This window comes from Zootermopsis nevadensis, unplaced genomic scaffold, assembly GCF_977971745.1.
Source record: "Zootermopsis nevadensis isolate Lab colony 2312 unplaced genomic scaffold, Znev_1.0 Znev_ptg000021l, whole genome shotgun sequence".
Lineage (NCBI taxonomy): Eukaryota > Metazoa > Arthropoda > Insecta > Blattodea > Termopsidae > Zootermopsis > Zootermopsis nevadensis.
The window spans coordinates 16,019,964-16,046,271 of record NW_028259153.1 but is presented as its reverse complement, the minus strand read 5'-3'; the positions used below and the strand labels follow the sequence as shown (position 1 = coordinate 16,046,271).

At 42.0% G+C, this 26,308-nt stretch overlaps 1 protein-coding gene across 5 annotated transcripts in view; it reads right to left on the bottom strand.

The window, feature by feature from the left end:
- Positions 1-253: 253 nt before the first annotated feature.
- Positions 254-26,308, bottom strand: part of tio (zinc finger domain-containing protein tiptop) — a 310,616-nt gene continuing 284,561 nt past the window's right edge. For all 5 annotated transcript variants that reach the window (XM_087353220.1, XM_087353219.1, XM_022075563.2 and 2 more), the window contains 2 exons: positions 9,329-9,611; positions 254-5,220 (listed from right to left, as the gene is read on the bottom strand). In XM_087353220.1, the coding sequence (XP_087209346.1) occupies positions 1,488-5,220; positions 9,329-9,399 (3,804 nt within the window). In that variant the 5' untranslated portion in view covers positions 9,400-9,611 and the 3' untranslated portion in view covers positions 254-1,487. The remainder of the gene's footprint in view (positions 5,221-9,328; positions 9,612-26,308) is intronic.

The window sequence follows — 26,308 nt, the reverse complement described above, 5'->3', positions numbered from 1 at the left end:
TTGCAGAGAATGAAGGAAACCGACATAAACCTGTCGGTGTATGACGTAACCGAACCTTGCGACAGACGACAACCCATTCCTCCACATAGAGGAAGGAGGAATCCATTGCCTCTTTCAGCGTAGTATTGCAGCATTCACACGGAGACAATAAGGAACATGACGAAAATTTCAATCAGGATAGCCGGTATCTGGGCCAATATTTGAACCCGGAACCTCTAGGGCGTTACATTATAAAATCAAAAAATAACAAGTGTAGATTTGTAAATATTTATTACAGCATTTATTTATAAAGAATGTGTTGTGGCACAATGGAGATTTCATCAAATGAATTTGGCCATGGATGAAATGTATAAATTATAATATGTTTATCATATTTATTAAATTATTGTAACCTCATAGATTTATTAAGTCATACTACTTTGCAAACTTCTTCTGAAATTATGGGAGACTTTGTACACCCCTAACTGTGTAGGCAAAATGCTTGAGCGTTTCTTTACCATGAAAAAAGAGACAAGGAAAGAAATATAAACAGTTAACAAAATAACGGGAGCTTCAGCTTCAGTACTCGAGCTAGCGTATACATTTGTTTTTCATTTCTTGCATATTCTCATTTTAAATACATAAACTTGAGAGATTAATTAATTTCCTTTATTTAATCAGAGAAGGAAGAATTGGGTATTATACATACGTATACGAATGTCTTGTTTTATGCTATGCCATTACTTTAAGACTGTAATCTCAGTTTTATCCCATTTTGAATACTTACTGACAATCCATATTTTGCAGATTCAGGTAAAATACTTTTTTTAAAATTTTTAAAAGAGAAATAGTGTTTTTAAATATTTCTCTGTCACATTTTTGCATGTATCCGTTCATACCACGTCTATATACACTCAATATGCACCATACGGCTTAAACGTGCCCGGAAATCACATGAGCAATTTAATTGTGACGTGTAATAAATAGGCTGTTCGTTGGAAGGAGGAGAACATGACCCAGTCAGTAAGAACTTTGTTCAAGACAGTTCTTACAGATTTCATCACAATTCTATATAATTTTAAAAGTAACGGCGACACAAATACAAATCGATAGTGTCTCATGTTTCTACCAAATTCCTTCAAATATTTAATTCTATACATACCGTATCCTAATAGAATATTATTACTCTTAACTTAAGATTTTTCGCGCTTGCAAGATATGGTAGCATCACATTGTACTGTGCACGAATAGAAACGGTTGCTATGCAACCGAATCATCGAGCAGGTTCATTTTTTAATACTAAGATTCATAAATTACAATTTTAGAACACCAACAGCAAGAGAAAGGAGAGGACAGGGCTTTTTACAAGATCTACTGGGACATGAAAGAGGAAATTACAACTGGGAACAAATAATTTACAAATCCGCATAGGAGCATTCACATTAGGTCTCTCGTGTTGAATCTCCCTGTTATTAACGAATATGTACACACAGGCAGACAATCTACAGCTATACGTATTTGCTGGACAACTGTTTGGCTAGTTCCGTGTACTTCAGAAACTTCGAGTGAGGACTCTCTTCAAAGTTCGCTTGCTCTTGTGGACTCTTGCCGCTACTCGAACCGGAGGCGCTGCCGACACTGTTAGCTCCGGCAGACACTGACGAGTTGCTACCTACCCCCATCGCTGCTTTGCTAGCACTGGAGGACGAGCCACTGGAACTGCCACCAGGTTGCTGCTGCTGCTGAGCCTTCAGTGCCACGGGGTCTGGAATGACCCCATCCTTAACAAAATGCATCTTGGAGAGATGGTGTCGGTACGCACCTTTGGAGATGAAGGGTGTATCACAGAACGCGCACTTCATTACCGAGTCACCAGTCATCACGGCATCATTACATGCCCAACTGAAGGCGAGGATGGCCCCCGGCGCCGTGCCACCGCCCCCTCCACCCCCACCACTGCTCTGAGTGGGCGCCGACCCCGACGAAGAGGAATGATTGTTGCTAACGCCTGCGCTGGCAGAAGCACAAGACCGGCTCCCGCTGCCCCCGTGCCTTTCAGTCTTGTCGCAGAGTTTCTGCAATGCAGCCAGAGGGTGACTACTGGTGCTCCTGCCCGCACTGGGAACTGAGTCCCCGCCTCCAGGGCCCCCAGATAGACTGTCAAACATGGACGACAGTGCACCGAGGCTGGTGCCGCTGGCTGCAGAAGGCTTCTTGTCAGTACCGGCGGTGCTGCGCGGGGTTCCTGAGCGGTCGCTGCTGGCTGGACTGCTGGTGCTGTTCCGGCAAGGGCTGTTCGGGACGGCCACTGCTGTCTCCGCACCTGACGGGGTGAGCGGTGTGGCTTGCCGTGGACTTAACACAGGACTGGACACACTGTTAGTGCTCCTCCTGTCCGCGCCTTCCTCACCCTCCTCACCGCCACTGGCAGGTGTCAGAGGCACGTCCTCTGTCGGCACCCTCCTCTGTCGACTGTTGCTGTGGAAGCTTCCCTTGTCATCATCATCCTCGTCTCCGTCCTCAATTTCCTCCTTCTTCACTATCACCTCTCTACGACCGATTTTCCTACAATCCTCTCTACCCTCCTCCACGACCGCCTCCTTCTTTATCAAATCTTCATTTACTGACTCGTCATGGCAAATTATTTTCGCCGATGGTGGAGTTTGAATTCCTTTCTCTGGCGTGGTCCTGGGTGTGGAGCTCATCAACCTTTCAGCAGTAGTTAAATCCGATTTGCGGTCCGGGGTCAGAGCCTCTGTTCGACCACCGCCACCACCTCTATCTGAGACAGAACTAGACTCGCTTCCACTCCGTTCTCTTCTACTATAATGATGTTGTTGGTTGTGGTGGTGATGGTGATAGCTCCTCAGAATATTCATGGTCTGTGCATCTACCAACGGCTTCGTATAATCCACGCTTTCGTCGATACCCAATCGTTTTAGTATGCTGGAACCCATGGGGGCAGACCCCACACCACCAGGACCACCGCCATATCCAGTGCCACTGTGCCGCGTCCTGGAATCGAAGCTTTTCTCTATCAGCTTCTCGATTGCATTGAGGACCGACGGTGACGACGTGTCACCTCCGGCTATCGTCCCGCCCGTACCGGCTTCTTTACTACCACTAGACAAGTCCGTAGCCAGAGACGGTGACCGATGCTGTCGTCCTGCAGGTGGTGGGGCCTCCTCACTTATACTTTTTCTGCTTTCTCGGTCTGCTATGTGCTGTCCCATTATGACAGGAACATCTGACGGAAGGACGTTACTGGACAGAAGGGCGTTCTTCAGAAGGTTTCTCTGGTTGCTACCGATGCTTCCGCCGCCTACACATTGTCGAATATGTTCCACGAAGATGGACGTTTCGATCTTCTCACCACACTTCTCACATGTGATTCGACCAGCCGCTGGCGCCGAGTCCCGGACGACCTTCCCCCCGATTATCATGCCACCCTCTCCGTTCTTCAGTTCATGCTGTGCGCGCTCCAACTCCAGCAGCTTCCTCACTGGAAGAGACTTCTTACGTTTCTCTCGAGTCTGCCTTCGTCTTCCTCCGCTTTCAGTGATGGACCTCATAATGTGTTCCTTGTAATGAGAATTCTTCACCATGTGATTGCTTAACTCTTTGAGCGAACTGAACGCCTGATCGCACACTTTGCACGTGAGGACAGCACTCACGTGACTACTAGCACCCCCCACACCTCCAGCAGCAGCGCCACTCCCAGGTCCTCCTCCAGTCTTGCTGTCATCCGATGACTTCCAGGAGATAATTTGTTCTTGTGAGATGATGTTCGTGTAGTGCTGAGTTTGCTGCATGTGACTCGTCATCTCGGCCAGGGACCGGAAGCTTTGCCCACACCACATACATTTCAGTATCTGACGTGTCTGCTCTGCGCCCTTTCCCAGCCAAACGTCCTGGCCTCGGACTAGTTTCCTAGGCAACGGCATTGTCTCCTTAATGAGCAAATTGAGGTCAGCGGTGGTGGGCTTGTTGCTGGTGGTAGTGGGAGGCCCGATACTGGCGCCACCGCTGTTGGTAGATATAGACGCTGTGGATGTCGGTGGATGCTGAGGGGGCGGAGGCGGTGGGGGTTGAATAGATGGTGCAGGGACGTTGACGCCACAGTGTTTGGCTTCCTTCATGTGCGCTGTCATGGCAGCAAGGCTGGGGAAACTCTGCTTACACCACACACATTTCAGAACGTCTTTCGCCTGGTCCGCACCCTTGTTGAGCCAGTGCGATTGCCACGCACTGTGTCTGCCACTTGTGCTGCCCCCGCTTCCTGGAACTGCACTGTTCACAGACGGCCGGAACATGTCATCGCCTCCCAGTTTGCTCAATTCGCTCATCTTCTCCAGTGCCTTAGTCGCGTCGCTTGGAGTAGGAACGCCCCCGTAATGAGATCCCTGCTTCTCGTGCATTTTCATTTTGCCGTTCCAAATCGGGTTTTCTCCCGAACCGTGGTTCATGTTCGTGGAGTTGTTCTTAGGCGACATACTTGCTGCAACCGCTGCGGCAAAGTACGGGAAATGCGATGCAACTACAGGAGATGTCCAAGGAGACACCACAGATGCTTTGAAATCTGACGATAGGCGGGTATTCTTGCGGGATGTTGCGTGAGGACTAGGAGACAGTGAAGATACTGATAACGAGGCGGAAGACGAGTCCTCGATGCCTCGCTTCCTGCTAGGTACAGACAGATCTAAAGGGCCATTGAGATGTGATTCCGATGGAAGGACTGGAGTGGTTGGTTTGATGAGATTCAAGGCAGAATCAGAGTCTCCTTCGTCTCTCGCTGGAATCGTCTTCCCGCCACCTTGCAACTTCTTTGTGCTGAAGTCCAGGACGGCAGAATCTGTTTCCATCGGTGATCGGAGCGGTGGAGGTGGTGGGGACATCACTATGTTACTGGGTAGCGGTAAGATAGGGGGAGAGGAAGATGAGGAAACGAGAGGCGAGACAGAACCACGGGGGAGGACTGGAGAGGTCATGAGGAGCCTGTGATGCGAATGCTGGGCTGCGGCTGCAACACCGAGGTAGGCGGCGATGGCCGCGGAATGAGGAGGAAGAAGTGCGGCAGTGGGCGGCAGCGTCACGGCCACCGGGCTGACAGAAGCTGACGGCGCCGTGGTGGTGGTGACTGGAGCCGTTACTGCGGCGCTGAGGGACTCGCGCGACGGACAGCGGGGCGGCACGGAGGAGCCCCGCGACTCGCGGGACGGACAGCGGGAGCCGGGGGTCTCCCTGCGAACACATATTACCACTGCTACAAGCATGTAGATATGCAGTGCAACCTGCTTGTAACGGAATGCGAACAGACCACAACGTTTTCCATTTCAGGCAGGTTTCCACTAAGCGCAGGATGCAAAAATTATTACAGAAGTCCAAGCGTTCATAACTGACATCATAAGTCAGAAATTCGTGTCCCACATTGTTTACTGACATGATCCAAATCACTTTGCATAATACGAGCGTGATACGTCAATCCAATTGGTAACAAGTGGCAGACCACAACTTGATACTCTGCATTGTCTACTAAAATACTGAAATTTCTGAATTTAATAAAATATTCAGTACCGCATTACTCAGCTAGCAGTGCCCCTGTATGCGTCCTAGACTGGTTCTGAAGTCTAATTATTAAATACACAAAAACGCAAATATCCTAACAAACGTCGTGTTGATGGCTGGCAATCCTGGCTCGTATTTGAGATGTTTCGAGTTCAAATCTCGGCCTAGATGGAAGCAATCCTGTCCGATACTTACCAATTCTTCAATTCCACCAAGTATATACAGAGATAATAACGCAAGATACACCAGGCCGTGTACTTTTCTCATATCCGCTACAATCATCATCTATAATATTACGTTTCATTTAATACTGTAGTTTGCAACTAAACAAGTGACTACATAACTCATTAATCAATTAATTATAATAATATAAAGAACACAAAGAAGTGTATTAGACGCCACTACGGGCATCAGTTTAACAAGACTTCTTTCTGCTTTATTTTAAGTTAGCTCAGACATCAGTCACTAGGCAATGGGCTGGAACACCTGGATTCTGTTCACAGGGCAGGATTTTTCTCTTCCCACAACCCCCATAAGAGTTTTGTGACCCATCCAGTATTCTCTCCAACGGGTACCTCCTTCTCTCCTCGGGGGGAAAAGCGGCCAGGGCGTGAAATCATACTTCCACTCTCCTATACGTCTGCATGGCGCAGTGCTTAGTTAAACACTAAGCACAAGTTTGTCGTTGCTTTTTCTTACGAAGCTACGCAAATTTTATAGGCTACATGATGAAGAATGTAAGGAACTGGAAAAATGCTGAAGGAATAATACTGTTTATACACACTATTTGCCAAATGGCGATATGAAAACGTAGTCAGAATCGCGCTCGAAGACCACAGTCGAACTCCGTCATCGACCACGATTTTCGATTCGCATTAAATACAAACTCTGAAAAGAAGTTGTTTATACTTCTTGTTCATTGAAAGAAAACAGAACAAAATCATAATTTAAGAATATAATTGCTTTATAATATAGCAAATTTCAAGTACGTTAGTTATATTCGTGATGAAATTAACATCGGCTAAAATTGGGAAATAGGTTACTCATTAAATTACTGTACGAATAAGTCATGTAAAACATTACTCAGTCAGTGAGTTAGTGAATTAATCAACTTTTCAACCAAATCAATCGAATAATTAAACTGTAAATAATTTACTTTCTCAATTTGTAAATCAGTCTGTCGTTCAAAGAATTAATCATTTCGTGAGTCAGTCAACTAATTAACAAATCACTCTAACAAACATTCAAGACGTAATACAATTATGAAATCAGCCAATTAATGTACCACTCAATTTTCAAAGGAATAAATCAGCGAATGTATCAATAAATTAATAAATCAACAGTCAGTAAACATTTTGTCAATGAATAAATTACGAATCAGTCGGACTGCCATCACTCAGTCAGTAATAAATTTATCAGTCAGCTAATCAGTAAGTTAGTGGATGAATTAATCAATTATACAGCCAGTCACTAAATCGGTCTGTCAGTGAATGAATCAAACAGCAATCCAATCAAAGTCAGTCAAGATGATTCATCAATAGAACGATTAATCGTTCTATCGACTAATGAATGAGGCAGTCAATCTATTAATGAAGAATTAATCAAGCCATCAGTGAGTCAGTCTGTTAATGAGGCTGCCAGTCATCCTGTTAACGAAAGAACAGTCGGTCAAACAGTCACAGCCAATGAATGGAGGGGCTGTTCCTTGCGCAAAGCCGTCAGCAAGTCAGTCCATCCGTCGCCTCGCTCTGCCTGCTCGAAATGATATGGAAGAGTGTGTAGCTGTTGCTGATTTACGATAATGGTGGACCACCAGTGCTAAATATTGCTCAGCGCCAGGCTTCCCTTCGCTTTGCCATCATCGTCAGTATCATAGACGCCAAAGACAAGGAGAGAGAAACGAGAAAGAGGACTACTATATGAAAGGAGCGAGAAAGAATAAAAGTAATTTCAACCAACCGTGCACCGACTTTATAGATTGTGTCGTAGTTAAGAGTTTTGAAAAAGTTATACAATATGTTATTGCCAGTCTTTTCTTTCTCTGCAGTTGTTTGGTAGAAGAATAAGATGTGAGATGGCGTCGGTCACCTGGAGGATATTGGCAAGAAGAAAACACGTAGTCCTAAGTAAGGAAACTCGCCGTTAGCGTCCCCCTGTTCAAAGTCTCGAAGGTTTAGGCCTTGTACGTTTTAAAAATGTCCGTAAGCCTAATACGTGTAGAATATTCAGGCCTGTAAAATTTCATGCTTCGACTTATACTGACTCGTATCACACAAAAATATTTCGGGCTGCCACCATGTTGTTAAATTCCATTTTCACAGATTATTAATTCTAGCCAAATTTCGTTATGCATAATAAAACCGGTATTTATTTTTCAAACACGTTAAAATACAAACTCCTTAATTCAACGTTCGTAAAATTTATAGATAATGTATTTAAAAAATCTAACAATGTAAATAAAATTACGTATGAACAAAGTACAAACGTATGAGTCTTAAGTTTTCACAGTGGCCCGTATTAATTGTGAAGTGTCGAAAAGTATTGCACCGCGACGAATGTATAAGAATTACGAACATGCTGCTCTCTTCTTCAGAAATAAAGTGGTAGAACCACCTGAGAACACAGTCACGATTTGACTTGGAAGGGTGGTCATTCGAAATTACAACGCAACACTAACCATCTTCTTGTCTACCTTTTCAACCCTCAAGAAGAAGCAGCAGGTTCCTTCCAAGTGTCTACAATTTTTACCACTTCGCAACGGTCGGACGTTCAGGAGTCGGGCGGCTCCATCCGTCGAACACAGGACCGCTGAGTCTTAAACAGAGCGAGCGACTGGAAGGTTACTGAGCGGATAAATATGGCGTCCAAACTGAAGGTCCAGTCGATAAATATAATCTTCTGAAGGAAAACTACTTGCAGATATTAATTGCACTTGTCACTGAGTCATCTGAGTTATGATCAAAACGCAAAAAACAACTCGCATCTAAGATTGCGTTGATTTAACATCTCATCTCGTCCTTAAGCACTTGAAAATTAGTTTATCAACTGATTAAGAAATCCTCTTTCCTTGCTACGAAGGCCCGAGCCAGTACAAACGTGTTACCCACTTTAATATTATACAGCATTTAAGCGTATGATTAATTCGTCTAAGTCCAATCTGATGAGCGCATCACTCGATCGCAATGGTCGATGTATTTTTCGAACGATCAAACATTTTGTAACTGGAAGGACCTTGATATGGTCGCAGACAATGGAACAAACGATTATAATGACAACAGCTGAATGATAGTACGTCTTGATCTTTGCAGGATCGACTACTACAGGCGTCCTCAGTGCAAAAGGACGAGGAACGTAGGCCAGCAATCAAAACCGGTGAAGAAAACATACAATCGGCAGGTGGAACGTAAAAAAAATAATTTAAAACTACCCTGGATTCGATCCGTCTCACAGATTCGTGGAAACGGACCACGGACGTCAGAAGTAGCACGTGACTGGTGACAAAACAGCAAAACCCCTTCGTGTTAAGTGAAGACTCAAAGGTGGCGATAAAAGATGATTTCGTTTTTTGAACAGACGTGAGGTTAAAGCTGGAATATTTCATGACCGAAGTGTCGTTGACACAAGAAAAGCCACAGGTTCAACGCCTATTACAGAAATTAAACTCTCTTGAGAGTGTGAAGCAAGTGGAGGGATTTGAACAAAATTAAGTATTCCCATTGCATTAATTGACAAGAAATCACTACAATGTAATGAGTGTATGTTACACATATGGAAGACGTCTTACCTCACAGCTAGTGGGTCTTGCAACATAGTTATTGCCACTTCTGGTTCTGTTTCGTGTCCGTCGACAACCATTGGTGAAGAAGTCGCTGGAGACGCTGGAGCAGTAGGAACTGGTGAATTCACGGAGCCTGTTCCATCGACAACGTCTTCCTGGAGGCCGCCTGGTGAATCTGCTGCTGTCGCTGAAGTGGGGGACACAGGTTCAGATGAAGCGTCATCCCCTGCCAGCTTGCTGCCAGGACTGTCTGGTGGTCCACCCTCCTCACCGCCTTCCCCTCCTTCCCCTGTGAATAAAACCACGTCAATGATCGTCAGCACCTGTAGGCTCTCTGCAGCCAAACACAAGGACTTGTACAGAGTCATCTTTTCATTGCGGAAGTGAGTAAATCGAACGAACGACAATGCTGGCAGCTGTTGCGGCAAGGATTCCGTCCGCCCTGCGGTCCTCATGGAAAAGGACAGACACTCTGTATAAAGAACCTCTGAAAATAAAGCCTGAAGGTTTGGTTCACTAAAGTTGTTTTCAAAAGTATCCAGTGCCACTACACGTCCCGGCATTCTTTTCGCCTTAACACCTAGAAATGTTTGATGAAAAATAAATATTGCGAACGTAATGTTATCCAATTTTCTCCAGTTCTCTCTTCATCATTCCAGGCATAAATATGGAACACTAAAAATAGCTATTTTTACCTATGAATGCAAGACACAAAATTTTGCACTCAGTAGAAGCAGCAAGTAAATTAAACTGTTGTGTGTATTCTTGCCTTTTTCTTACATTGAGGAGAATGAAAAGGAAAATGATTCCGAATTGAATGACAGCATATCTAAATGCAGACAGCAGTCATGAGAACAATCAAGATTTAAGAAATAGCTTTGTGATGGACGTCACGTGTTGCTGTCATCCATGTTTCTCCCGTCCAAGGAAAACAAGTGAGTGAGTCAAGGCGTGTCACGATGCGAAGAACACAAGCCACACTGATGTCACACAATTATAAACTTGTTACAAAATACATATGCATAAAATTGTTATATATAATGCAACGCGGTTATATGGATCAGAATCATAAACGTTGTAACTGGGCCTGTGGCACTGTGACGATATACGAGGGAACAAACACAAACATAGAGAGAAATAAGATATTGTAAGAGGGAAAGGAATTATAAAGATTGCTACACAATGTTAACCTTGGCACTAGACAGAGTTGGCCAGTTTCACGCACCGGGACCTTATCCGTTGAGAAAAGGCCCTCGGTTTCTCATTATAAAGGAGTTTAGGCGAGCTCCAGGGTCGGTCCAAACATTGCGGAATTCTAGACTTCATAAACGCAAATCTTAAATCCTATAATTAACTTATGATACACACACGTCACTTTATACACCCCCCCTCCAATTTACACAGTAATGGGACGCTAAAAAGGCTTATGAATTAATATACATAATTTTTACAAATGAATATAATTTTCACTGGTATGTATAAGGATGGGTGCAGTTGGTATCTGCATCAGTATAAATTATGCAAAGATTTGGGGAACAAAAATGTACGACTTTATTAACTTAGAATTCCTACCAGATTTACGATGCAGAAGGGTATCTGAATGTAAATAGACGTCGTAAGTTGTTCCCAGAAATTCTCGTTTTCTTGGGGTCAGTCTGTCGACGTCGTCGTCTCTCGGACTAAATAACCAGGCCCAATTTATTACCACATGAACGGTTAAACTCAACATGTGCGCGTGTCCTGAGGACACCTCTTGCAAGAAAATATGAAGGAGCAGTAACGTTTGCAGTCTCGAGACTGGCACTGGTTCCTTTCCACTTCCTCTGCTTCTGCAAAACGCAGCAAACCTTGTAATTAGTAGAGCTTGCGGGGGTTAATTTTAATTAGAAGGTCTATCGGGTCTCTTTCCCCCCAACTTCCCTTTCCTTCTCTTCTTCTCACATCCCTTTCCTCGGCACAGACAGACATATCGGCTGCTCCAAACAATAACGTAAAGTAACGTAAGATTCTGGAGTCAGTACGCTTACGTCTAAACTGCACTACTGGACACAAATTATAAGTGATTTCTAACTACCTCACAATCCACTTCAATATGACCCGTATTAATGTTATCATGTCATCTTCATTGTGTTCCGAACTGCAGCTTTCCATGATGTTTCCCACAAACGTTTTAATATTATACACTCTTTCTCATCCCCATCCTAACTACATGCCCAACCAATCCCAGGTTCTCAGACTTCACTTGGCGACCTGCATAAGTTACAGCTACCTCAGTATATAGGATCTACAGATTCTCATCCTTCACCGGATTTCTAAACTCCGTCAGTGACGGCAGAATGTAAGAATCTATTTGTCTATTTACTGACAATTGTAGTTATTATTATATATAAATTATTTTTAAGAAAAACAGACCCATATTTATTATATCTTAATAACATACTCGATTTAATGGTCAAAACTTTCATCTTTGCCACGGGATACAAGTCAGACGGAATTTAGTGCCTACAAAGCCTCCAACCCAATTCAATGCCTGCCAGATTTCTTTCCTCAGTGGGTAATGCGACCGAAATGTACAAGTGTGAGTGGAGATTCACCTACACGCCAACACTTCACGATGTAATGCTAAGGTACATGGGTACTCTAGCTCGACGTTAGTAACAGTAACAAGAAATGTATCCTTAAGAAGAAAACCGAAAAGTTCTGCATCATCACTACACGGGAAATTGAAAGCATGTCGAAACGACTTCAGAAATAAGATGGCTGTCTTCTGGGTTGCAGTGCCGTGAAGTCTGGTATAAGTTCACGGACGTTTCAGAGGACCTTGCTGCCTACATCATCAGAACCTCTGAAACGCTGGTAAACGTCTACCAGACTACACTGCGCTACAACCCAGAAGACAGCCATCTTAGGACTCAACGCCGTGGGAACTCAAATCCTACTCCAAGAAGTTTAGATAACATTCCAGGTCACATTTTCTAAGAGAACTGTAGAGAACGGTTTTTTCGAGCAGCACATTTACTAGGAAAGAGAATGGTGTAAGCCCTACTGTAAGAATTATTATTTCAGTTAAAATATATGCCGTATAGCGCTGTCTCTGCACTTTAAAAGGCAAAAAATATACCCTGGATCATACACAAACTTACTCCTTCACTTGGAAAATTAATAAAACTATAAAATATTATGGAATTTAAACATATAACGTAAATGTGTAAGGAGAGGGCGATGGGATATAATAAAAACGGAAATAGAAAATATTTTACATATCTCAAAAACTCCTTCAGCTACCAACATCGATTTCATCACCATAAGAATAACTTACCGACAAAACATTACTACTGAAGTCTTATAAGAATAAATTCTCAACTTTAAACGAAAGACAAAGATGAGAGCTATAGATTTTAGCATAGGAAGAGTCTTTAACGTTAGAGAAAACTTGTAATCAACGACCTGAAAGTTCTATGTGACAATTTCAAGTACGTAATTTTCCTGAAGTTTCAGAGTCAAACGATGTCATTGAGTTCCGCAGTAAATGTTAGCAATGGTTATAAATTTTATGACGTCGACTGTAGGTTTCAAGATCATAGAAATGCGGGAGTAAGAAAAGGGGAGAGAAGAGACAGGGAGAGCGGACAAAGATTGCGAACAAAATGCGTTCTAACGTTTCATTAACTGCCACCATCATCAAGCATTATTTCATCTTCATCGCACAAAAGAGTAAGACATCAAGAAGCTTTACCGCTACGAGTGAGAACTCATAAGCTGGAACTTTATTTATGCTTTCAGCAGCGTGTACCCGGACGGTGAATAACAAATGTCTTGATCACATTTCGAAACACGATTCTTAAAAGAATAATAAAATTTAGAAAATAGACCCCACTCTTAAATTTAAATAAAGCCTGTCTAAAATAGTACGAAGACTGTTTTGCCTAAGTATGATATTACATGTATTAAATCTGTTTGTTACAGTTTACAATATCTGACACGACTCCGTGGTCCTACGTCCACTTCTGAATATATTTATATTTGTTTAAACACGTTCCCAGAATATAGAATACATATTAATGTAAAATTATCTTTGATAAACAAAAATTTCTTTTTAAAGCTAACCCGAAAAGAATTATAATTGAAAGGAAAATAGTCTAGTTCTACAACTTTTGTTTAATATGTAACAAAATGCAAATACAAACAAAATGTTAAATGTGCGATGTAATAATTTTTTGGACACTACATTTATATCTAGAGGACAAGGCCGATAAAGTACGGACAATTGCGAAGGGAAGAAGAATGCCGGTAAAACCTTATTAATATGGTCAAACACGGGGATGGCGTAGTCTGAATTAGTGGACATCCCGAATTATACAACATATATACATGTAATCATTCTCAATTCGTAGACAATGAAACAAGTAAATATATTTACAAAGAAAGAACACGTCAGCTTACGTGGCATAAGCACGTATATACGCCTAAATAATAAGAAAACTCAAGAAAATGTTTACACTCAAAAGAAAATTGTTTTGTTGTCAGTACAAATTAAATACTGTATGTGCTTTTCGACAGATATTTAATCCGACAGGAAGTGTGAAACTGTAAAAATTAAGTCCTCGTGTAGTCAAATCTACGTTCTGCATGATAAAATTACATAGGGCACAGGGCCTACGTTAAAAGGTAATCCGAATTAGTAACGTTTTACTGTACGTGTACTGCACTGGACTATACATTTTCACACTCGTCTCCAGATGAGTGGCAGAGTTCTTGCCAATACTAACAAAAGGAAAGAGATTTTTATCTTCGTTCAGCAGACACCAGCAATTCTACAGTCTGTTTCAAAAGTCTACTCACACGTGGGGTAGTCCTAAGTTAAATATACTTTTGTTTTCTGATGAAACAACCAGCACCTTCAGGTCTTCTGGAGGCAAGTGAGACTCGAAGAGGGAAGGACAAGCAATCTACGACGGAATCAAAGGTGACACGCCGGAGATGGGAAACAACCGAAGAGCGATAGCAAGGCGAAACGAACTAGATGGAAGAAAAGGCCTAGTCCCACAGGTATTGTCTAATTGATGACGTAACGGACCTTCTCCGCCACTCTTTGTTATTGGTGACGAAGGCAGTCACAGAACGTGGCAAATACAATGTGACTGACATCACATTTCCTAGTTTTGAAACTAGACACTTTTGGCATCTAACATTTTGTTGCGTAGATTTATCAGCAGTAACGGGAACTATCACTTATTTTCAAAATAAACAAAAACAGTGTTTCGGAGTGCCAGGGAGCCGGCGTAGCTCAGTCAGTATAGTGACTAGCTATGGACTGGGCGACCGGGGTTCGATCCCCGACGGGGGCAGAGGATTTTTCCTCTAGCCTCTGCGTCCAGACCGGATCTGGGGCCCACCCAGCCTCCTCTACAATGGGTACCGGGGTCCTTTCCCGGGGGTAAAGCCGGCCGGGGCGTGATGCTGACCACTCACCCCCATCTAGTGCCGAGGTCAAGGAAGAGAGGAGCTATACCTCCACTCCCCCCAAGCGCCTACATGGCGTATAGTGGGACAGCTTTACTTTACTTCGGAGTGCCATAGACATGTACACAGAATCTATAAAGACTGTCCAAAATATTCATCATTTAAACTTAATAGGTAGAAAAGGGGTGGCATTATGATTAGTAATGAAGTTTAAGTGATGTACTGATGAAATGGAAAATGTATAAGACAGGAACTAAAACGACTAGGAATTAGCACCAAATGCTTCATAGCCTGTGGAGCGTGGCTCAATCTCGGCTACCTATGCGGTATAAATTACCATATCGTGTTGTGTTCTTCTTCAACGGACGTTCTGTGACTTTTATCTATTCATAATTAATTCTCATGTAAGAACTCGTGGAAGAGGAATTAGCGAAGCATACCAACACATGACAGATAATCGCCAGAATAGTCTCATGCCTCGTCACAAGCCCACAAGACGCTGAAACAAGCGAAGACTACCATCAGGATGCTGTAGGACACGGCGCTGGCAAATCTACGCCAACATCACGACGCAAACGGCACCGACGCCGGAAAAAATTCCGAATAAAGCAAAGACGAGCATCGTGATACCACACAAGGTATTGTAAAATCGACGCCAGTATCGCCCTGAAAGCAGTATGTAGCTCTGAAGCGTCGGTGAACTTCTACCAGACTACACGACGCCCTGAAGACGATCATCTTCGTCTAAAAACGTTGTTTATACGAAAGCTAAACATAATAAGATCGAGAAGTTTTCACAGACTGACAAAGCACGCGAAGAAAGTAATTATGTACCATCGCTTGTTTCAAGAAACCATTCGGTGGATCGAATACGTTTCTCCTGCCCTTTCTTTAGTTTGCTGTTTCCAGAGCTATTGGTATGCGTCTTCTCGTATTCATTCCTAGTCCTCATGCAAGAATGCGGCCTGAATTGTGATAAGAAATGAAGAATTCACACACTCGCCAAGATTGGACTGTCAACCCACAGTTTGGGTAGCAGAAAACCTCTTTACACCACCGCATCCTCAGAGAATAGCAACTCATTTACATTTCGATACGAAACATCAACCAAGAGAAGAGAAAAGTATAAAAGCAGTGTGTGAATTTTACAAATGGCGGAAGATTTAGAAATGCATGGAACGTATCCGATGTTGCGGTTTGTAAGTCAAAAAGAATTTGGAGTGGGAGGGGGGGGGGGGTTGAGTGCGAGAATTTATTCCCCCACCCCACGTTTTCCATCATCAGTGTTTTTTGAATCTGTAGTAAATCTTGGGTAACAGATTGATCTGATAACAAGACCATGAGAGAAAAATGGTATCCAATTTTCTACACTGAATCCATAAAAAACAAACGTTGAAAGGCGTACTCCAGTGGAGTATTCACTAGGCCTGGATCGTTCATCTAGACGTTCATTTATTGAGGATACGAATCTAATGAATGTATTAAAGGTCTCTGGCAATGATTCATTCATTTTAAGACCACCATGTTAGACATTTTCTATCTTCTGAGGTGTATTTAATATACATAACGTTTCAGTGACAGAGACTAGCTCTATCTAAGGAACCCAACAGAGTAGGTACCTCTCACCTGAAGACGGAGACAGAACCAGCCTCCGAAACGACGTGATTTTAAAGAACAGACGATGGAAAAAGTCCTGACAACGAATAATTTTAAGTTTAAAGTACCGTCGTCAAAACCCTTTACAATTGAATAACGTTTCGGTTTTAGGTAGCTATATTCAAATAAGAGAGCGTTAAAAATCTGTTGGTTTAATCAAAATCAATCACCTCAATCTCAGCCACATCTCGAAGAACTGTATAAACCATACCTAAAGACATTAGACAATATTTCAACATTGTAACTATTCTTACAATTATATGCCTAAATCTAATAGTGCGGAGCCAATCCAGGAAGAGCCATACAGTATTCTGGTTGCATTCTCTTGAGTATTCGACAGATCGAATGATGTACAGATAAAAGTAATCCTAATGAAATATACAGGCTCCATATTAAGTGTTAGTTTCTGAAGCTTTTGTGAGACAAGTTCTTGAGGAAACTGGCACACTGGTTTTAACATCACAAGAAAGCTGGAGTTATATTTAACGATACTAAGCGAAATTAAAACACTATTTCCCTAAGATCCATTTTAGATTTTGTCTAATCTAAATTTTGGACATTTGAACTTAAAGTTGTTTCACTAAATAAGCAGAGAAAACACCGAAATTTGCGAAGACAATTGCCTGCGGATTTGCGCAACCTCTGTTCATGGCTTGAAACGGTTAACTCGACAAATCACGAAGGCCTCTGTTTCGAAAAATGTGAATGTCGCGGGTCGCTCGCCTTGACCTATCACGGTGGAAGGTTTCAGATCGATGCATGTCACACGATGATGGACTGGCGAGGGGCAGGCAAAACAGGCAATGTCGATGGATTTATGAGCAGAGCGTGATGAAACTAAAAGTCGTAATCAGAACCTGATTCCTGCGCCTCAGGCCAGCAGCACCACCTTGTAACCTTCCATCCCGGATTCTCAAACACATAATTCAACTTACTCTCTTTTCTCCTAAACGCGCGCCTCCTCAGACCTCTCCTCCACGTGGCGTTTAGTGCATAATAAGCCAGAGATGAGTCCCTGAACAATGAACAAAGAAATATCAGTGCAGCCTTTCTTTAGTGCGACCACCAGCTTATTTTCATGAATAATACAAAAGATAGGTGGGAAGACGGAGGTCTGCTCCAGTGAAGATTACATACCTACAAACGCAATCTTCCTGATTAGGCATACCTCATTGTCGATGTTCTTTTGGGTTGTAAAGCCGAGTGGACTTGCAAATAGATAAAACCGTTTTGGAGAATCATCAGCAATGAAGAAGGAGACAGTATGTTTCTCCGAAACATTGAAACCAACTTACTAGTCCACCACACGAACGTTAAAACAACAGAACAACATAAACACTTTAACACTTTTGTACGACAATTCTATTGCTCAACGTGTTGAGAGGAATATTACGACCAAAATGGAAGAATGACTGATGAGTCATAGCACTGATGATGGAGGTAGTAAGTACCTGTGGAACTTCGGTCAATTTCCACAAAACTACAGTAGGCCACGTCCCAGAAGACGGTAATCTTCAAATCTGCCACCGCGAGAACCTAAAATCTCATGATGATAAAACTATGGATAATGCCAAAGGAGGCGATCGTGGCCTATTTTAATGTATACATCAAGCATATAGCCGGAATGACTAAGAAAAACACAGAATCCTCGGTCAAAACCGCTCGTGTACAAATCGAGTTTCGTATCCCGGTCTTCCTGAATTCGGAAATGCTAACCACTCAAATGCGACGTTCGGTATCCAGTCTTCAAGACTTCAAGCAGTCATCATTATTAACTTTGTCCCTGACGTCAGAGTCATTCAACTTTCTTGATGTCACTAATGCTGAACTGCAGAGTTGAAAATGTACGGTAGGCTACTGTTTTGTCTTTCGTCAGAAACAGCGATGATGCAAAGCGATAAATTTGAATAAATAGGACTTTCAAGGAAATGAGGAGGAAAGAGTGTTTCTCAGTTGCTCAAAACATTTGATTACAACATTGTTTAACGAAACTGCTTGCCTCTCTGATTTCATTTGCCGATAGGCGCTGAAGTTTCCCAGAACGCCTTCTCGTCTCCTTTCACAATTTCATTCTCCCAGATTTTATGACGATCAAACTCCCGGGTAAAGTTTGAGGCAGGAGATTGCTTGGTTGACGGACGGACGGACTAAAATAAAAATTTGCTGACCTTGGAGCAAAGGTTATCTGACGATCAGTGTTCCAATCTGTAGGCGTTACAGTCACAATTTAAATATGTGAAAATGGAAGGTCGCGGTGTAACTGTCAGGTCTCCTGCTACGTAGCCATAAGACTACGAGTTTTAATCTCGGTCCAGAGACTCGAGACTGAAGTGTAAATTGGTTTCCTGCATCCCTAAGCGAATGCTGGGATGGTACCTTAGATCGGACTATGGCCGGTTCCTTCCTCACAATTTCCGATTCACTTTTAACACTCGTCCGTTAAGCAATATGCAACAAATGCAGACAGAAAGTATTATTAAATAACCCGAAAATTAATTTACAGCTCATGCTCGTACTCCACACAATTCTAATCTTTAACCCTTTACCCCGAAACTCGTCTAATATTAAACATTCAGTACTTACCTCAAAGAAAACACAACACATGTGCATTACGAGTATCAACTGCTTAATGGTGATTACGAAAATATATCTACTTACTCCGAGAATCATACAAAGGCCTTAAACACACTGTGGAGAAAATTCAGAGTTACAGTGTTATTGAAGTAAAGAGGGTGGTACATAACTTTTTAAATCTATTCTTGCTTTCGGATTACATAGGTCTCGAATTCAAATGTATTTTCCCTAAACCCAGTTCCCAAAGTTTGGTGTTCACTTACGAAATAAATAATTCAATTCAATTATTTAAGTGTTTGCCAACAGCAAGAAGCCAACAACGATAATCACCTATACACACTACAAAGATTTAGAATCATCGGATCCAGTCCTCTAATACCTACACCCTCCATCTAAAATCACTGAACAGAGTCCTAACTTTTCAACCAAGATAGGGTCATCAAATGATTTGATAATGTATAAGCATTTCGTATTTAAATAAAAATTAAAATCAGACACAGCAGTGAATATAAACTGCAGACGTTCCGAATATCAAGATATACATAGCAAAACGTACATAGCAACGCTAATTGTATATTTCTGCTCCCTAATAGTAGTGGAATTATAAAAAAAAACACTTCACGAAGTTTGTACAACCTGCAAACCAAAATCTCAATTAAATCTTGCTTCTGAAACGGTATAACTTACAAACAACAGAACTATTTCATTCGCACGTCACTGTATTCCACTTAGTAGTTTGATCTTATTTACAATAAAACCAAAATGCCGTGCTATGCAGACACAAAACTCTACATGAATATTACAAAAGGAGGAGGAGTGTACACATGAGGCCTAACCCTTTACCAATGCAACCGACCAATGGTCTACGTTTTTAGATGTTCTCAGAGCTGCATGTAAGCACACATATCCACATGTCTCTGAGCGAGGGTAGGAGATACAATAAAAACAGGCACAGCAAATGGCTGCACAACCAATTACACAGATTTATGCGACCATTGTTCAATGCAAGCAAAGCAATGGGCTTGGTCCTCCATGTTTGGACACGAGGACGTCACAAGAAGACATCAACTTTTATATAAGTGTACGCCCCATTTTGCTGCTATCCTCCTAGAATGTCCTCCCAACAATCCATCGAACATAAGATGCTCCAGGGGAAAGGGACCCGTTTTGCAACTGCAGTAAAGAACTGATGAGTTGGGTGGAAAAATGATACAAGTAGAGTGCACTTCGGAGTACGTACGGCGAAAAGGAAGACACCAGAAAACAAGGAGCGAACAATAAGAATGCTTAATGGTCCCAATAACAGACTTCTCTTCACAAAGAATATAGTGCCAAAAAACACGAAAGTCCTTGGTCTTCCCACAGATGAGTCCTTCGGAACACATGTAATTAATAAGAGCATTCATGTTCATCCCGCAAATAACCGGCTCACTCCACAAATAAAAGTTCTCTTGAAAGAAAACGCAAGAAAGTTGTAAATAAAATCAAAATATTGATCTTCCCACAAACAGTGTTCTCTCCAGACAAAATTCAATGCAAGGAAAGGATCCAAACTATTAGATAATCATCCACCAAGAAAAAGCCAAATAATAACAAAATATTTGATAGTTCTGAATAGAAAGGAGCGTAAGAGAAAAAGTTTTAAGATTTCATTGTGACTGAGCAGGTAAACCGTCTCTGGTATCCTGACTCTGATATAACGTGATATAAGGTTGCAATTCCAAACAACACTTAATAATATACACGAAAATACTTCTTAAAAACAAAGTTACAGATTGTGATAGCTGTGTAAACACCTGTGCACCGATGCGAAATATAGGTTCTGACACAGCTTATGGAAAACGAGGCAAGACACAAACTGCGGGAATGAGGTTCCCGAAGAGCAGAATCGGAATCCTCAGGATATGGCGAGGAATTACACCGTGAGATAGAACTCTGGCGCACTCTTCACGGAAGCAAAGAAAGCTCAAAAGTCTCACGGGATTTGTGATTTGATAGCCTAGGGAATGTCTGGAAATTGTGACGAAGACAATTCTGTATCAACGCTGTGGACGGATCGGTTCATACTGACTCAGGTGGGCTGCAGACATAAACCGTTCTGCTTCTCAGAGGCCCAATTGTTCAGAGAACTAGTCGACACATGCTTATCGAGAGGAGGAATGCGTATAAGCAGGTGAAGGAAGAGATTGGTCAGAGCGGGGGAAAAGGGGCAGAAAGTAGGAGATAAGTGTTAAGGAATAGTTGAAGGTTTAGAATACTTCTTAGAAGTCAATTTTTCTTCTGGGCTGAAGCAATTTTGTGTTAAAACAAAGAAGATGTGACAAGAGTCTTCTCCTGCAATGGTGGAAAACCGGTTGAAGGCCACTCTGACTCCTCCCAGCCAGCCAGAAAGCATTTCATCGAGCCTTTATTTATATCCTCAAGAATAAAGAAATTCTGATGGAAGGCTGCAAATATTTTAGTTGCATTTCCAGCACAAGACAGAAAGAGACGTTAGGTGTGCAACCCATATATTTGCATACACTGCACATACATCGTACAGCTTTCAGCTTCAGCTTCAGGTATTACCACTAGCAGGGTAATTTATGGACGCATTCATTCGGGAGCAAAAGACTCGACTAAAAGTAGTAACTAATGGTTTGCAAGCAAAAATAATAGATAATGAACTGTATTTATTCACTGATCATACCGTGGACTGTGCATTGAAGAAATTTAACATCAGCGTTTTCTTGTTAAAATAAAAATATGCATTTCAGTTTCTTAAGACGGCAAGTATGAAGATGGCTGTCTTCTGAGTTTTGAACCATGTTGTCCGGCAGAAGCTAACCAAATTTTTAGAGCAGCTTCCTGCCTCCATCTTCAGGGCGAAATTTCACCGCCCTGACAATGGAGGCATGGACCACCTCTAAAACATTAGACATGGAGGTGTAAGGCTAACTCAACCAGGGGTCCAACAGATAGGCTTTCTGCCCTGCTCCCCATCTTTTACCTGAAGACGGAAGCAGAATAAGCTTCCGAATAGCTGTAGTCTTGTTATTTTATAATTTAGACGATGGGCAAAGTTGAAAATAATAATTTACATGAATATTTCCGTCTTCTGGGTTGTTGCGCTGTGTAGTCTGGTCGATGTTAACCAACGTTTCAGAGGTCATACTGCCTACGTCATCGCCCTGATGACGGAGGCAGTATGACCTCTGAAACGTTGGTAAACATCGACCAGACTACACAGCGCAACAACCCAGAAGACAGAAATCTTCATACTAATTCATCGCCCTGATGACGGAGGCAGTATGACCTCTGAAACGTTGGTAAACATCGACCAGACTACACAGCGCAACAACCCAGAAGACAGAAATCTTCATACTAATTCGTCGCCCTGATGACGGAGGCAGTATGACCTCTGAAACGTTGGTAAACATCGACCAGACTACACAGCGCAACAACCCAGAAGACAGAAATCTTCATACTAATTCGTCGCCCTGATGACGGAGGCAGTATGACCTCTGAAACGTTGGTTAACATCGACCAGATTACACAGCGCAACAACCCAGAGGACAGAAATCTTCATACTCATCGCTGTGAGAACCTCAAGTCTTACACAATAATTTACATATTTTAAGGCACCATCATAATCATCATCATCAAAATTTACTTCATATTTCCCTCCTCTCTGTAGCTGATAATTATTCAGATGAAAAGTGACTTAATTAACAACTACGAGAACAAAATGGCAGTTGGAGGTGAGTGGTCACCTTCACGCTTCGGCCACCTTACTCCGGGATCGAGACCAGATACGGACTGGATAGGAGGAAGGTGGGGTCCCGAGTCGGTCCGAATGTTGTGGCGAACACAAAAAATTCCGTACCTGTTGATAATCGAACCACGTGTTTTCAGCCCATAACCAGCAACTTTACTAATAATTTTAAGCAATCCAAGATTATTAAAAGTGCATGAACAAACATGCAATTGCACCATAAAAGAAAAAGGTTTCTTCAGAGCCGTGGTAATTGGCATCGTTAAAAGCGTCGCACTAAAAACTCTAATACACCGAGTAGATTTAAATTTAATCCAATAACATGTATTAAGCAGAGAAATTTCTTTTTCTCAACGACTAACATGTTCTTTGCTTTAATAGTAAATAACAAACATTACATCATAATAGCAATCATAATAAAGTGTAGCACAAAAGTTGCCTCATGTGGCATTAAAGGGGTAGCTATAGCACAAAGACGTACAGCAGCTACATAGGAAAATTGCGTAATATCCGACTACTCTATCCATTAAGAGGAAAACGAAACGATAGTCGTAGTTTCTGAGATGAGAGCTGGAGACCCTTACAGGGTCTATGCACCAGACACATGACACAAAATATATGCTTAAATGAAAGACAATGGTCCATAAATCAGATAGAAAAGGAAGAATAGCAGAACAGGCTAAGATAATGCGGGATGTAATGTAATATAACCTATGGACGATGGCTGAGTCCCGCAGAAACTGCAATTACCAGAGGGGATACGTGGTACTGGAAAGAGTCCCATCACATCTCTTTTGCGCCCCACACCCCGCACACAACATATTATCCCATTATGCTTGGAGCCAATTAGCCAAATTGCCCTGAAGCCTCGTCGCACCTCTGCCGTATCCCTGCTTCTTTACGGGATCTTGTCTGGTATTTACGACAACTTTATGTCTGCCTTTGCTCCGTCCCCTGGGACCAACCCCTCCCCTTACCCTGCGGTTTAGTTGCTTCTGGTAGCTGTTATGGAGCGGCTCATCACAACTGAAAAGAAAACCGACATACAGTTGCACTAACGACCTTTAATTTTTTAGCAGATCTATTAAAATACAGGATTATATTCAGGAGACTAATATTTGATGTGTCATATATAGAATTACTGACAATAGTATTACCTCTTTCCATGCTACGAATACGTATGTCCTTAAGGAACACCGACTACGTTTCCTAGGAAAATAGATCTATGTGTATTTCGTAGAACAAAATAAACTCAGTTTCCTATGTCTGCTATCAAAACACATCCATTACTATATCCCCCCACCCCGTGGATAAGCCGATACTTGTAGAGTTTTAAGGTTTTTTGACAATGGTGCGTTATGGACTTTATATATCGTCAAGGCGATCTCCTCTGAAACGTCGGTAAACTACACGACGCAATAACTCAGAAGACAGTCATCTCATGAGCAATTTAATACTGTCATACATTTTCCTGAACGTATGTATGTAGAAAATGTCTGCGACGAACTGTCTTGCCCGCCACACCTTAAATATATCGGCCACGCCGAGCCAAATTCATGTTACGTCCTGCAGAACTGACGTGTTTTGTGAGGGCACACGGTAATGTGAAGTCAGAAGGATCTTTATGAAGGGCATGGGCGCAACACGCTGTAATTTTTAATACAACTTTACGTGGATATTTTCTGTCCCTATCAAAGCACCATGTTCCAACATAAATGACTCAGAACTTCGTCAGACTCATATCCCGGGTAGATTCGACCTCAAGGCTAATATTTCACACATGAAGACATAACTCCATGGTATACAACTATAATGTAATTCAGTGCCCTTGGCAATATATTGTACATCCAACCCTGAAGAAGGAGGCGATCTCTTTCTCCGAAACGTTAAAAACTATCTACTGCACTAACCTGCATTAGAATTCAGAGGATCACAACAGACAATGAATAGACTCTCTTCCTTCCTGGGTCCTGTGGACAAATTCTTTTCACGATAAGACGTCGTTTCAAAGGAGTAAATGCATGAATTTGGAAGTCCATCACTCTAAACCATGAATACTTGAAGTCAACTGTGAAATATGTAAAAAAAAAAATTGAAAACTATTCGCTGAAGATCGTCTTTCTACAAAAAATAATTTTTGAGATGTTGTGGGGGAGGATGTTCTACGTACGCCCACATATCCACATAGCCTACAGCTATTAATAACGCATATTCTTATTATTATAACTTCATTAATTCGGGCACGACATCCTACATTCTTATTTGAGTAACAAGGTGTTAAGGCACGCAAAGAATTAGACGTAAAGGCACCAATGAAGAGAAAATACCTTACCACGCATAACCGCTTCTTACACATCCATTCTAATTAATTATATCATCGTTGGACGCTGTATACACAGAGATACTGACAGAGACGTTAAATATATAACAAATATATACTCTTTACAAAATTACATTGATAATAATATAAATATTAATAATGCCTCTAATAGCAATCGAAGGTTTGATCAGAATACATGCTAGGTTCTCCATAATTCATATATTCGTTAAAATATCGCTGCAGTCTTCTTATTATTAATGTCATATTCATCACCATTTAAAAATAATAATTTATGCATTTGAGTTCCACATTAAGCACCACGTCTTCAAGACGCCTGAAACGGCGTGTTAACAGCTCCCAGTCCTGCACACATTATACGTCATTATACGTACCATGAACCTTGAGGCTCGGATGGATACCTCGCCTGTCTTCTGACCATTCCGTCGCAGCTGACCGTACTAACGAGTTGGTCGCCCGGGCTGTTGTTAATAACGGCCGCGCTACGTTAACTGGCATTGCCGGACGTTATGTCACATAACCTGGGTAATATCGCCACCATTACACAAGGCTGGTAACACCCTTACTTCAGTACAGCGGCGACACGGACCAAGTAATAGAGCCGATGCTCACATTCGGGTGCGTTACGACTCTGTTCCAACAGACGAGTTCATATAACGCGAAACTACGTAATTTTATATATACACACTGAAGATGTATGCAAACAGGTTTGTAGGACGAAACACGTTTGTTTCCCTCCTCCCACACTTGTTTGTGTCTTTATTTGTTAGTAAGTTTACTTGTTTCCTTCCCTCGTTTATTCTATATTTTTTCCCCTTTTGCTCACACACTCAAAGCCAATTTTGTGTGTGTAATCGTGAGTGTTCCTGAGGGTAAAGCGGCCGGAGAAGTTAAGAATGCGTGGATCTTTACTTCCACTCCACCCCCCACGTCTTCATAGCGTGGTACTTAGGCGTAGATACAGTTTTAAAATGTGTATGTAAGCCGGCCCAGTGTAATATACGTGTAATGTTGGAAACAAAGGAGTAAACAAAAGGCGAATAACGATAGAAACAAATAAACAGAGAAAGAAAGGAAAAAAGTGAAATAACTATAGCCTATTATTAATATTTGTTATATTTATATTTCATTACTAGACTTTTCACCATCGTGTTGAGTCGCCGTTTAAACTGAATTCAGTGTTTGCTGAACCTGCAATATT